This window comes from Phyllopteryx taeniolatus, chromosome 2 (genome assembly GCF_024500385.1).
Source record: "Phyllopteryx taeniolatus isolate TA_2022b chromosome 2, UOR_Ptae_1.2, whole genome shotgun sequence".
Classification (NCBI taxonomy): Eukaryota; Metazoa; Chordata; class Actinopteri; order Syngnathiformes; family Syngnathidae; genus Phyllopteryx; species Phyllopteryx taeniolatus.
Window position 1 is genome coordinate 32,450,321 of NC_084503.1, and position 12,536 is coordinate 32,462,856.

The 12,536-nt window shown below is 40.6% G+C and overlaps 1 protein-coding gene across 4 annotated transcripts in view; it reads right to left on the reverse strand.

Moving 5' to 3' along the window:
• Positions 1-12,536, reverse strand: part of tln2a (talin 2a) — a 127,399-nt gene that overhangs the window by 68,873 nt on the left and 45,990 nt on the right. For all 4 annotated transcript variants that reach the window (XM_061765784.1, XM_061765783.1, XM_061765781.1 and 1 more), the window contains 2 exons: positions 3,819-3,980; positions 3,310-3,407 (listed from right to left, as the gene is read on the reverse strand). In XM_061765784.1, coding sequence (XP_061621768.1) covers positions 3,310-3,407; positions 3,819-3,954 — 234 coding nt within the window. In that variant the 5' untranslated portion in view covers positions 3,955-3,980. The remainder of the gene's footprint in view (positions 1-3,309; positions 3,408-3,818; positions 3,981-12,536) is intronic.

Consider the following 12,536-nt stretch of genomic DNA (forward strand, 5'->3'; position numbering starts at 1 on the left):
CTGTATCACAGTGTGTCTAAAGCATGGGTGGGAAAAATACGGCCTGCGGCCCACATCCGGCCCATTGATCATTTCAATCTGGCCCGCCAAAGATTGGTACAGAATCGCCCAAATCATATCAAAATCATGACTACATTCATTTGACCTTGTCCTGTAATGCCGAGTGGTTCCACCAGGTTGTGCTGTAATGCCCAGTGGTATCACCAGGTAGCGCAGTAGGTACAGTGATACATTGACTTGACTTTGGCTCTTCTGTTTTTACTCTGCTACTGCTCTGGACCCTTCTTCAACCATGAGTGGGCCAAAGAAAAGAAAAGTCGACAGTGAGTGCCGAGTGTTTAATATAGAATGGACAACTAAATACTTTTTCACTGAAGTCCGGTCAAAGGCTGTATGTGTAATTTGTTAAGAAACCATTGCGGTTTTAGAGGAATATAACATCAGTCGTCACTTTTCTACCAAGCATGCTGATTATGCTAACAGCCAATCAACGCAGGAACTGATGGCGACGGTTCTGCGGTTAAAATCAAGCTTGCAGGCTCAGCAAAACACCTTTATCTGACAAACTCCCATCCAAGAATCAGTCACACAAGACTCTGAAACAGCGTCACGGGAGCTGCAGATGGAACTGATTGATCTCCAATGTGATACTGTCTTAAAAAGACAAGTTCAACTCTCAAATGAGTCTTATGCTTCATAAAGTGCAAATTTCCAAAAATGGGGAAGATGGCACAGAGGATGCTGGCGGTGTTTGGCATTACATACAGTGGGTACGGAAAGTTTTCAGACCCACTTAAATGTTTCACTCATTGTTATATTGCAGCCATTTGTTAAAATCACTTAAGTTCATTTTTTCCTCATGAATGAACACACAGCACCCCATATTGACAGAAAAAAACTTAATTGTTGAATCTTTTGTTGATTTATTAAAAAAGAAAAACTGAAATATCCCACAGCCTAAAGTATTCAGACCCTTCGCTGTGACACTCCTATTTAACTCGGGTGTTGTCCATTTCTTCTGATCATCCTTAAAATGGAGGTTCTACACCTTCATTGGAGTCCAACTGTGTTTGATTATACTGATTGAACTTGATTAGGAAAGCCACAACCCTTTCTATGTAAGCTCACAGTGCATGTCAGCAAATGAGAATCATGATGTCAAAGGAACTGCCTGAAGAGCTCAGAGACAGAATTGTGGCAAGGCACAGATCTGGCCTTGGGTACAAAAAATGAATAAAAAAATATGCTGCACTTAAGGTTCCTAGGAGAACAGTGGCCTCCATAATCCTGAAATGGAAGACATTTGGGACGACCAGAACCCTTCCTAGAGCTGGCCGTCTGGCCAAACTGAGCAATTGGGGGAGAAGAGCCTTGGTTAGAGAGGTAAAGAAGAACCCAAAGATCACTGTGGCTGAGCTCCAGAGATGCAGCCGGGAGATGGGAGAAAGTTCTAGAAAGTCAATCATCAATCAGTCGGGGCTTTATGGCAGAGTGGCCCGACGAAAGCCTCTCCTCAGTGCAAGACACATGAAAGCCCACATGGAGTTTGCTAAAAAAAAAAACACCTGAAGGACTCCAAGATGGTGAGAAATAAGATTATCTTATCTGATGAGACCAACTTTTTCTTCTTAATTCTAAGCGGTATGTGTGGAGAAAACCAGGCACTGCTCATCACCTGTCCAATACAGTCCCAACAGTGAAGGATGGTGGTGGCAGCATCATGTTGTGGGGGTGTTTTTCAGCTGCAGGGACATGGAGAATGGTTGCAATCGAAGAAAAGATGAACGCGGCCAAGTACAGTGATATCCTGGACGAAAACCTTCTCCAGAGTGCTCAGAACCTCAGACTGGGCCGAAGGTTTACCTTCAAAAAAGACAATGACCCTAAGCACACAGCTAAAGTACCGAAGGAGCGGCTTCAGAACAACTCCGTGACTGTTTTTGAATGGCCCAGCCAGAGCCCTGACTTAAACCGAATTGAGCATTTCTGGAAAGACCTGAAAATGGCTGCCCACCAACGTTCACCATCCAACCTGACAGAACTGGAGAGGATCTGCAAGGAGGAATGGCAGATGATCCCCAAATCCAGGTATGAAAAACGTGTTGTATCATTCCCAAAAAGACTCATGGCTATATTAGCTCAAAAGGGTGCTTCTACTAAATACTGAGCAAAGGGTCTGAATACTTATGGCTCTGTGATATTTCAGTTTTTCTTTTTTTAATAAATCTGCAAAAGTTTCAACAATTCCGTTTTTTTCTTTCAATATGGTTTGCTGTGAGTACATTAAAGTGGAAAAAAAAGAAAAATTATTTTAGCAAATGGGTGCAATATAAAAAAAGTGAACAATTTAAGGTTCAATTTAAGTCTGAAAACTTTCCGCACCCACTGTATGTGTGTGAACTAACTTTTAGTTTTGATGAACACTAACAAAATATCCTACAGATCCCAGCTGAGTGATGAACACCTCAGATGTGTTCTGAGAATTGCCACAACAAAACTACCACCAGACTTTGATGCACTGGCAAAAAAAGGTGATCAACAAAACAACACTGTTCGTATTAAATCTAAGTATTAACACTACAATGCCTTTTTTTTTTATTTGTTTGTTTGTTTTTAATATGTTAGCATCTGGTCCTGGCTTGGCCCACCTGTCAAATTTTAAAACTCAATCTGCCCCCTGAGCCAAAAGGTTTGCCCACCCCTGGTCTAAAGTGTAGTATATCATCATCAAATGTTTGGGTAAACAACAACTTTTTTCAATTGTACATGTTCCGTAGATACATAAGTACCGGTACATGTATTTAAAAAAATAAATAAATAAAATAAAATTTTAAAAAATAAATAAATAAATAAATAAATAAAACAAATAAACTGGATTTTTTTTTTCTAAATTAAATCAAAATACAGTACAACAGTAAAAGCTCTCAGAAAATAAGTAGTTACTTCTCTGCTCTTCTCCGCTTTGAGAAGTAACATCAGAGCAGAAGCAAAATGATGTTAGCCACGCTAGTTAGCTCCCATGGTAGCGAGTCTATTGTACAGTATTCATTTCACCAATTGTAGACATGCTAACTTTTATAGCTGGTTGCAAACATTCATTTCAATGTCGGTGAAACAACTAAACTAGTGGTGGCTTGAGGCTTACACTTTTGAAAATGCTCAAGGTAGCTGACAAGACTTTGCCTGTAGCAGTTCTCAACCAGTTGTCCCGATTTTTTTTTTAATATAGAGGTGGTACACTTTCATCTACAGCACTTTTCTGTTTTGTAAAAAAACTAACACATACTGTATATAAACTATGATACTTACCCCATTGCGTAGCATGTAGTAGTCCAGTGTCCTGCCAGCCTCCAGCCAGATGCCTTTTCTGGGATCTTCATCAGACAGGAACAGACCATAATCCGAAGCTAGAGCACAAACGTGAGGATTTTAGTCTTGTCATCAAGATGCAACCATGTGCACAAAAGTAGTGGGACGCACATTTTAATCGACCAATAAAGGGTATTGAGAGGCCTCTGCCAGAATCTCAATTCTCCATCTCATCAAGACTTTTGGACAATTATACTTCCAACTCTGTAAGGTCCTTTTCTGTTCCCAGTGCACAAAGCAAGGTCCCTAAAGTCATGCTTGGATTAGTTTGGTGCAGAAAAAGCACACTAAACATATTTGGGACGAAAGAGAAGAGACTAGAGATTGTGGATAATTTCTGCTTTTAAGATCACAAATGCACAAAATTTTCATTTTGTAGATATGAAATAGCACTCTGTCCCAATACGTTTGTCCCATGTCAAGTGACGTCACAGTTCCTGTGCCCTCACCCTGTCCAGTCTGTGCCTCAGGAACTCTCTCGCGTATGATCCTGCAGGCGTCATAGACCGCCGTGGACGGTTCGAACTGCATGGTCTTCACAACGTTGCAGTGACGAACGCAGATTTTCAGCGACAACACCACCATCTTGACCTACGGAGCTGCAGCAACACCTGTATCGAGGAACAGGAAGAGAAAACTCGTGCTGTGTCTTTCCCCATTTAATATTTAATATAACAACATGGGTGGGAAAGCAGTGCTAATTTGTGCAGCGTGAGGCCATTGTTACACTTCATAATGGGGGGGAGAGGGGTCAGCCCAACAAAAAAAGCTACTTTTCTAGCACAGTAGTGGTAAGCAATTCTACAAGAATTGGTATTGAGCTGATACCAAATAAATACAAGGCCAGTATGGCAGATAGATACTTTTTGATATGATTTTTCATTTGGATTATTAACAGGTCAAAAACCCAGGACTGGGACAGAATTTGGGCAACGTTTAAATAAATAGAAATAAATGTAAAATAATAATTATAATTATGTTTTTATTCAGAAAAAAACAGCAGAGGAACAAACCCATACAGTGTTGTGTCCATATTTGTTTAAATGAATAAACAAAGTGCACAAAATCACTTCAGAAGAAAATAAATTTTAAATAAAGACGTAAAAAATATTTCAGGTTTACTGCAATTACTACAATACAAAAAATGTAAATGGTTGCTCCTAAATTGTACTTTTCTGGATTTTTTAAAAGAAATTAATCATCACTTTTTAACTGAAAGTAATGTAGAGACTTCACAATACTGGTATCACTCAATATGAAAACCAACTTTGGTCATCAATATTTGGATCGATCTGACAACACTATTTTCCAAAGGAAATTTATTGAGTTTTAAACTGCTGAAACATTGGTATTTCATCCTGTTCTACTATACCAGGAAGGTTGGTACTGATATTTCTCAACGGATCCGCCCAAGTCTACCATCGAGTAGAACACAAGAAAAAGTTATCCTCACTTATTCAAGCAGCCTGAGACCAACATATAAATTAGAGGGAAAAAAACATCCCTTTCCATATATCGTGTCATGTAATCGAGACCATTTTCTATACTTCTAACAGAGCATCTCCTGTCTGTACACCATTGAAGAGGCACAGGGCTCCTCTTTGTCTGAGGTCAGAGTTAAAAGGTCAGTCTGGACGAGCCACAGAGGAAAAGACACAAGCAGGCTTCTCTTCTGGCCCGTCTGGCTCCTGGCCCTGACTCACACGTGGAGAATTTGCTTCCTATGTGATATGTGTTCGCACCCAGGGGAGAAGGCGTCGCTCCTCCAGGGAGGCGCTCAGAACACGAGATAGTTTAACATGCGTATCGCATTGGCCTCGGTATCTGAGTTACACATCGTTCAGTGTTTGCATGTGCGAGTACGTCACAATCTAAACAATACGGCCGGCCCACAACACTGTGGGTTGGGCCTCATATGCGACTCATTAATCGTAAAGAATTTGGTTGATTGCACTGAACTGATGGGTGTGAATAATAATAATAATAATGCATTAGATGCAGTAAATAGCGCTTTTCTAGGCGCTCAAAGACGCTTCATGCATTATTCATTCACTCCACCGTCACACCACAGTGGGTTTAAGCTACTTGTGTAGCCACAGCTGCCCTGAGGCCGTCTGACGGAAGCGTGGCTGCCATTCTGCGCCTATGGCCCCTCCGACCACCACCAAACATTCAACCACGTTCATTCATGGGTAATGTCAGGGACATAAACAATGAAAGGCGCTCAAGCGGGAATACGAACCGGCCACCCTCCGGTTGCAGCACCACGACACCCACATGGACAGAGAGATGGTTACATTATGTGTGTTCGTGAATAGACGGACATTCGCATTACGTGTATGTGAATGGACAAATGGGTATTGACATGTGTGTGATATTGGACAGACAGATGTTTATCTTATGACTGTACAATGGATATATATAAAATCTACACACCCCTGTTCAAATGCCAGGTTCTTGTGATATATAAAAAAAAAAAAAGTGAGACCAGCATAAATGATTTCGAAATTATTATTTTCTTTACCATTTTGACCTGTACAAAAAAAAAAAAAAAAAAAAAATCTTATGGAGAGGTGATTTAAAAACAAACAACTGAAATTATGTGGTTGCACAAGTGAGCACACCTTTTTACTTCCCTCTCAAAAATATGCATCTTTTCCAATTGAGTTGTAAAGGTTATTGGACTACATTAGTGCAAAAAGTTTTTAAATTATTTATCTTGGTCTTATTTTTTTATATCACATAAATTAGGTATTTGAACATGGCTGTGTAGACTTTTTTATATCCGCTGTCTGTGAATAGAGCAATTGCTAAATGCTGTGTGTGTGTGATTAAGCAGAAAATTACATTACAGTACGTGCATAATACGTGAATGGATAAATATGTCTGTGTGAAAAGGACAACACCATATGTGAAACTTGAATAAGGTTTTCACAAGTTTATTGTTGTGCTGAACAAAAAGGCTGAAGCCGGCCCTTATACATCTTTTTAAGGCTCACATGCCAGGACAGGATAATTAATAACTCTGATTAATTAGAAACAGTAGGTGTCTTCTCACACTATCATACACCAGCAAAAAGCCTCCTTCCTCTCCCAATTCACCAGTGACACCTACACCGGTTTATCTGCTGCAGCCTCATATTCTTGCTGTTTGTATTTTAAGGCAAGTCCAAAGCCATGGGAAATAAAGACAATTATTTTTTATTTTATTGTGTTATTGTAGCAGGGTTAACTTATTGTATGTTACAACAATGGAACATTTTTAATACTTAAAATGCATCACTATGTGGTAGAATTTGAGTAAAAAATATATATATTAAATGTAACCACGGCTATCTGCGATTTGCTATTTACAAATTACTAACCATATTTTTCAGTGGAACCAATCCTGAGCTATTTGCGGGAAAACTAGTCTTTTGTCATATTTTTGTGCTCTTTCGCACCAAAGCGATTCAGTGCCAATGAATGTGGACCATCACAGACTCTATTTACATAATACCGATACAAATCTAAAAATAAAATAAACATAAGCAAAGTCAACGTGTCATTCTCATAGTGGTAATACAGTTACAATACAATTGCATTTCACTCACATACTCCAAATTCCCTTTTTATCAGGCAGTATGCCAACATGAGTCCTGACATGTAAACTGAGACAGAAAGCAGGAGCATGCAGCCGTTGTTCAATAGATCAATGATGCAGAGCCAAGCCTGCTGGGAAAGTCCAGACCTTATAACTGTATCATGGCCTCTAATCCAATAATAGCATAGTCCACAAGTCAGCAGGCCATTCTACAACAGTTCCGGGCCAGAAAGCATCAACTCAATATTTGGCGATTGGGGATGTCGCTAACGTAGTTTGAGCAAATCAACCGAGCTGGAGCACCGTGATAATTAGTCCATCTCCCTCGTCTGGTTGTCTAATAAGTTTGTTTCCGTGTAACAACGGCGTGTTTCCAGAGAGCAGCTGTGCAGCACATTTTCACTGGCCTCAGGTAACGTCCACTTGGCCATGAGAGAGAGATAAGACAAGAAAATTACAGCAAATGGTTTCATGGTGACTAGTTTGATGTTGCAGAAACACGTACAGAGGAAATGATTCACTTCACAGCCATTGTGATGAATGTGACCCCTTTTTAACACCACAACACTATAGAATAATAATACGGTACGTCCATTCACAAACTTACAGTGCAAGCATATGTATGTCGAATACCATACACAACACCAAAATGTATCCTTTCACATACGCACTGTCTTTCAGTTCATTCATACATATAGACAAATACGTAATGCAACTCTTTGTATGTCCATTGACATACACACATTCGAAACATCATTCTCTATACATTTACATGCATGAAAGGTAAAAATACATCTGTCCATGCACATACCAATAATGTAAACATCCGTCTGTCCATTCACATACACTGTAGACAGTTGTCAATCCGGTCATCATCATGTCAAACTATTTCCATTCAGAAATACACAATGTAATTATTTCAGTCCATTTTGCGTGCGAGGCTGGTGTGGGGTTTCACACAGCAGGCAAACAGTTGTAAAACACTCGCTCTGAACTAAGAGCTTGAACATTCACAAGCTACCTACTGCTTTCTTCCTCATCATTTCACTGGGAACGACAGGAAATCGAATCAGCGAAGCCTCTCAACCACAAGAGGAAATCTGCTTGAGATTTAAATTAAACTGGAGCAGATCTTTCTGGCAAATTTGTCAAAAGCAGGGCAAATTCTAACCAAAATAAGATGCATAATGTAAACAAAATAAGATGCATAATGTAAACCATGTCCATATACAGTACACACTACGTAAACATATGGCTGTCCCTTCACATACAGACAGATGTCACAATCTGTCCCATTCATATACACAACCATTGTAAACAATCAATTAACAATGTAAACAACTGTCACTCCATTCATAAACATACATACAGTGGACCCTCAATAAAACGGACTCCGACATAACAGATATCAGGAAAAAAAACGGACCGTCCGGGCTGAACTACTGTGTGTCTCCAAAAAATTTTCCATTTGTCACTTAAACTGCCATTGACAGTCTGTTAGTTCCAGAATTGGCCGCTGTTGTTTACTGGCGCAGTGGAACAATGCAGGCAGAGTATGGGAATGATGTATTTCCGGGTCACATATGTAAAAAGATCCAATTCCAAAAGACGTGACTCCCGTGTTGTCACATGTTTGATGTGGGGCATTGACGAGGGAGCCATGTCATGATGGATTTACTTTATATTTAGAGAGAGAGAGAGAGAGAGAGAGAGAGAAGCATGGAAGTCTCTGGAGTATTCTATTTTTGGTATAGTAACAGTTATTTTTATTTATTTATTTTTGTAAAATTATTTTTTTTATTTTATATTTATTTATTTATTTATTTATTATTATTTTTTTTTTTAAATCAAGCTCATGAAAGCGACTCGTCTACGATGAGTACTGTACCTCAACAATGTCACCATGACCAAGCAGACCGGTGTGGTATGTTTGGATAAAATTTGAAAAATTCATTTTCAATCTTTTTCTATTTTTATTTACAATGACCTTGTACTGTACTGCGCGTTTTAGGTCACGAAAAAAACTACAAAACTGTACTGTACTGTACAGTAATATAAGTCCATAAGGCCTCCCAAAAAATTGCTGTAATGTAACAGACAATCAGCTATATCAGACGACCCCCCCCCCCCCCTGCCCCATGTGTACGTTTTATCAAGGTTCCACTGTACTGGTAAATCTGTTTGTCTATTCGCATATACAACGTTAAAATACATCTGTCAATTCTCATGCACGCCTAACTGTCAGTCCATTCACATACACAAAATGTGCAAGTTCAACCACTTACATACTAAATATGCATGTGCATTCATACTATATACACACACCTAATAAATATCTGTCTAGCCATTAAAATATACAGGTACCTAATGTAAATGTCTCTCTCCAGTCACAAACACAATGACATCTGTCTGTGCATTCATATCTATGTATATTGTGAAATTCAGACTAAGAGGGGAAAGTCCTTGGGTACCTCAAAACTGGCTACAGCCATGGCTCAGTGAGTATTACATTTGACAAAAGGTCCTAACATAAACACATTTATTTAACGGACATAAAAATAAACAGTGAAATTACATTTTTCAATAGAATAGAAAAATGGGACAGATCTGCCTGCATGTTCCCTCTACAGTGGGAACTAGAGACATTAAATGTCTTTATACATTTGTTCGGGTTGGTGTTGGTTCAGCAAGTAAACCAGTTTTTGCTGCAAGTTTTATGCGCGGACATATGGGGAATTCTCACGTCACATATATAGGTCAGCCCGGGAATGAGTAACAAAACAAACAAATTATTGTGCTCCTGTGTTGACTTTAGGGACTGACCGTCAAACGTGCATATGAAGATAGAAAATCAAATAGTGTCAAGTGCACCGTTGAAGGTGCACTTGACACTTCACACTATTGTGCTCCGCTTTGCTCACAAAAGGTAGTGTAACCAATGGAAAATGATGGTAAAACAATCAACGTTAACAATGGTCTTGGAAAATTACAAGATGGGGTGGTGGAAAGGAGAGTAGAAGGAAGACCATCAGAAATGGAAATGTGGAGTCAAGTTTCTTCCGGAAGAGGCTATGCAACACTAAACACTAAGAAAACAGCTTTTGCTTAAGCAACGTATAACAGAAATCAATAAAAGTTGCCATGTCCCCCACCAGTAAAACCTACATAATCATAGTGATTTGTTATCTTAATGCTGACATTGTTTATCTCTGGGGATTGTCAGCTTTAGATAATGGCCAGCAATGACTCTGGCTGTCAGACACAGATTTAGCCTGATCAGTTTAGTCGCTGCTGCCTGCTTTAACAAAAGCTCTTTGAATTGTGTTTAGAAAGCAATATATGTCACAATACAATGTTTATTGCAGTCTTGGGCAAGCAGTCAGGATAATGGCGCTATTTAGAAACTTCTGCTTTTCCTTTCGGCTTGTCCCTTTAGCGGTTGCCACAGCGCGTCATCCTTTTCCATGTAAGCCTATCTCCTGCATCCTCCTCTCGAACACCAACTGCCCTCATGTCTTCCCTCACGACATCCATCAACCTTCTCTTTGGTCTTCCTCTTGCTCTCTTGCCTGGCAGCTCCATCCTCATCATCCTTCTACCAATATACTCACTAATTCTCCTCTGGACGTGTCCAAACCATCGAAGTCTGCTCTCTCTAACTTTGTCTCCAAAACATCGAACCTTGGCTGTCCCTCTGATGAGCTCATTTTTAATTTTATCCAACCTGGTCACTCCGAGAGCGGACCTCAACATCTTCATTTCCGCCACCTCCAGCTCTGCTTCCTGTTGTCTCTTCAGTGCCATTGTCTCTAATCCCTACATCATGGCTGGCCTCACCACTGTTTCATAAACTTTGCCCTTCATCCTAGCATAGACTCTTCTGTCACATAACACACCTGACACCTTCCTCCACCCGTTCCAACCTGGTTGGACCTGTTTCTTCACTTCCTGACCACACTCTCAATTGCTCTGGACTGTTGACCCCAAGTATTTAAAGTCCTCCACCCTTGCTATCTCTTCTCCCTGCAGCCTCACACTCACCCCACCACCCTTCTCATTCATGCACATATATTCTGTCTTACTTCGGCTAATCTTCATTCCTCTTCTTTCCAGTGCATGCCTCCATCTTTCTAACTCTTCCTCCATCTGCTCCCTGCTTTCACTGCAGATCACAATGTCATCTGCAAACATCATGGTCCACGGGGATTCCAGTCTAACTTCATCTGTCAGCCTATCCACCACCACTACATGTCCTGTAATATTCTAACATACTTCTCTGCCACTCCAGACCTCTGCATGCAGTACCACAATTCCTCTCTGGGTACTCTGTCATAGGCTTTCTCTAGCTCTACAAAGACAGAATGTAGCTCCTTCTGACCTTCTCTGTACTTTTCCCTCAACATCAAATAATGCACCTGTGGTACTCTTTCTAGGCATGAAACCATACTGTTGCTCGCAAATACTCACTTCTGTCCTGAGTCTAGCCTCCACTACTCTTTCCCATAACTTCATTGTGTGGCTCATCAAGTTTATCCCTCTATAGTTCCCACAGCTCTGCACATCACCCTTGTTCTTAAAAATGGGCACCAGCACACTTTTCCTCCATTCCTCAGGCATCGCACGCACTAGAATTCTATTGAACAAGCTGGTCAAAAACTCCACAACCACCTCTCCTAGATTGTTCCATATCTCCACAGGAATGTCATCAGGACCAACTGCCTTTCCATTTTTCATCCTCTTTAATACCTTTCTCCTTTCTAACTAATCATTGCCACTTCCTGGTCCACCACACTTGCCTCTTCTACTCTCCCTTCTCTCTCATTCATCAACTCCTCGAAGTATTCTAGCACACTGCTGGCACCAGTCAACATATTTCCATCTCTATCCTTAATCACCCTAACCTGCTGCACATCCTTCCCATCTCTATCCCTCTGTCTGGCCAAGCTGTATAGATCCTTTTCTCCTTCTTTAGTGTCCAACCTGCCATTCATGTCATCATATGCCTCTTGTTTAGCCTTTGCCCTGTGTCGCATCTCAATGTATTCCTTTCGCCTCTCCTCGGTCCTCTCAGTGTCCCACTTCTTCTAAGCTAACCTTTTTCCTTGTATGATTTCCTGTAATGTGAGGTTCCACCACCAAGTCTCCTTCTCTTCTTTCCTGCCAGAAGATACACCAAGTACTCTCCTGCCTGCCTCTCTGATCACCTTGGCTGCAGTGGTCCAGTCTTCTGGAAGCTTCTCCTGTCCACCGAGAACCTGTCTCACCTCCTCTTCCCGAAAAGCTGCACAACACTCGTCCTGTCTTAGCTTCCATCACATTGTTCTCAGCTTGGGGGGATCGTCGCTTGTAATTAGTCAGCGATTGGAATGCATGCCAGACTGATTTAGAGTCGTTTGCGATAAACTGTTTTTCCAACTTTGCTGCATAGTTTCTCTTTGCAATGTTAATTTCTTTAGTCAGCTGGTTTCTAGCTCGATTATACAGGGCCCTGTCCCCACTATGATATGCGTCCTCCTTAGCTTGGCGAAGGTGCTTAAGTTTAGCAGTGAACCACGGCTTCTTGTTGTTGAATGTGCGAAATGAT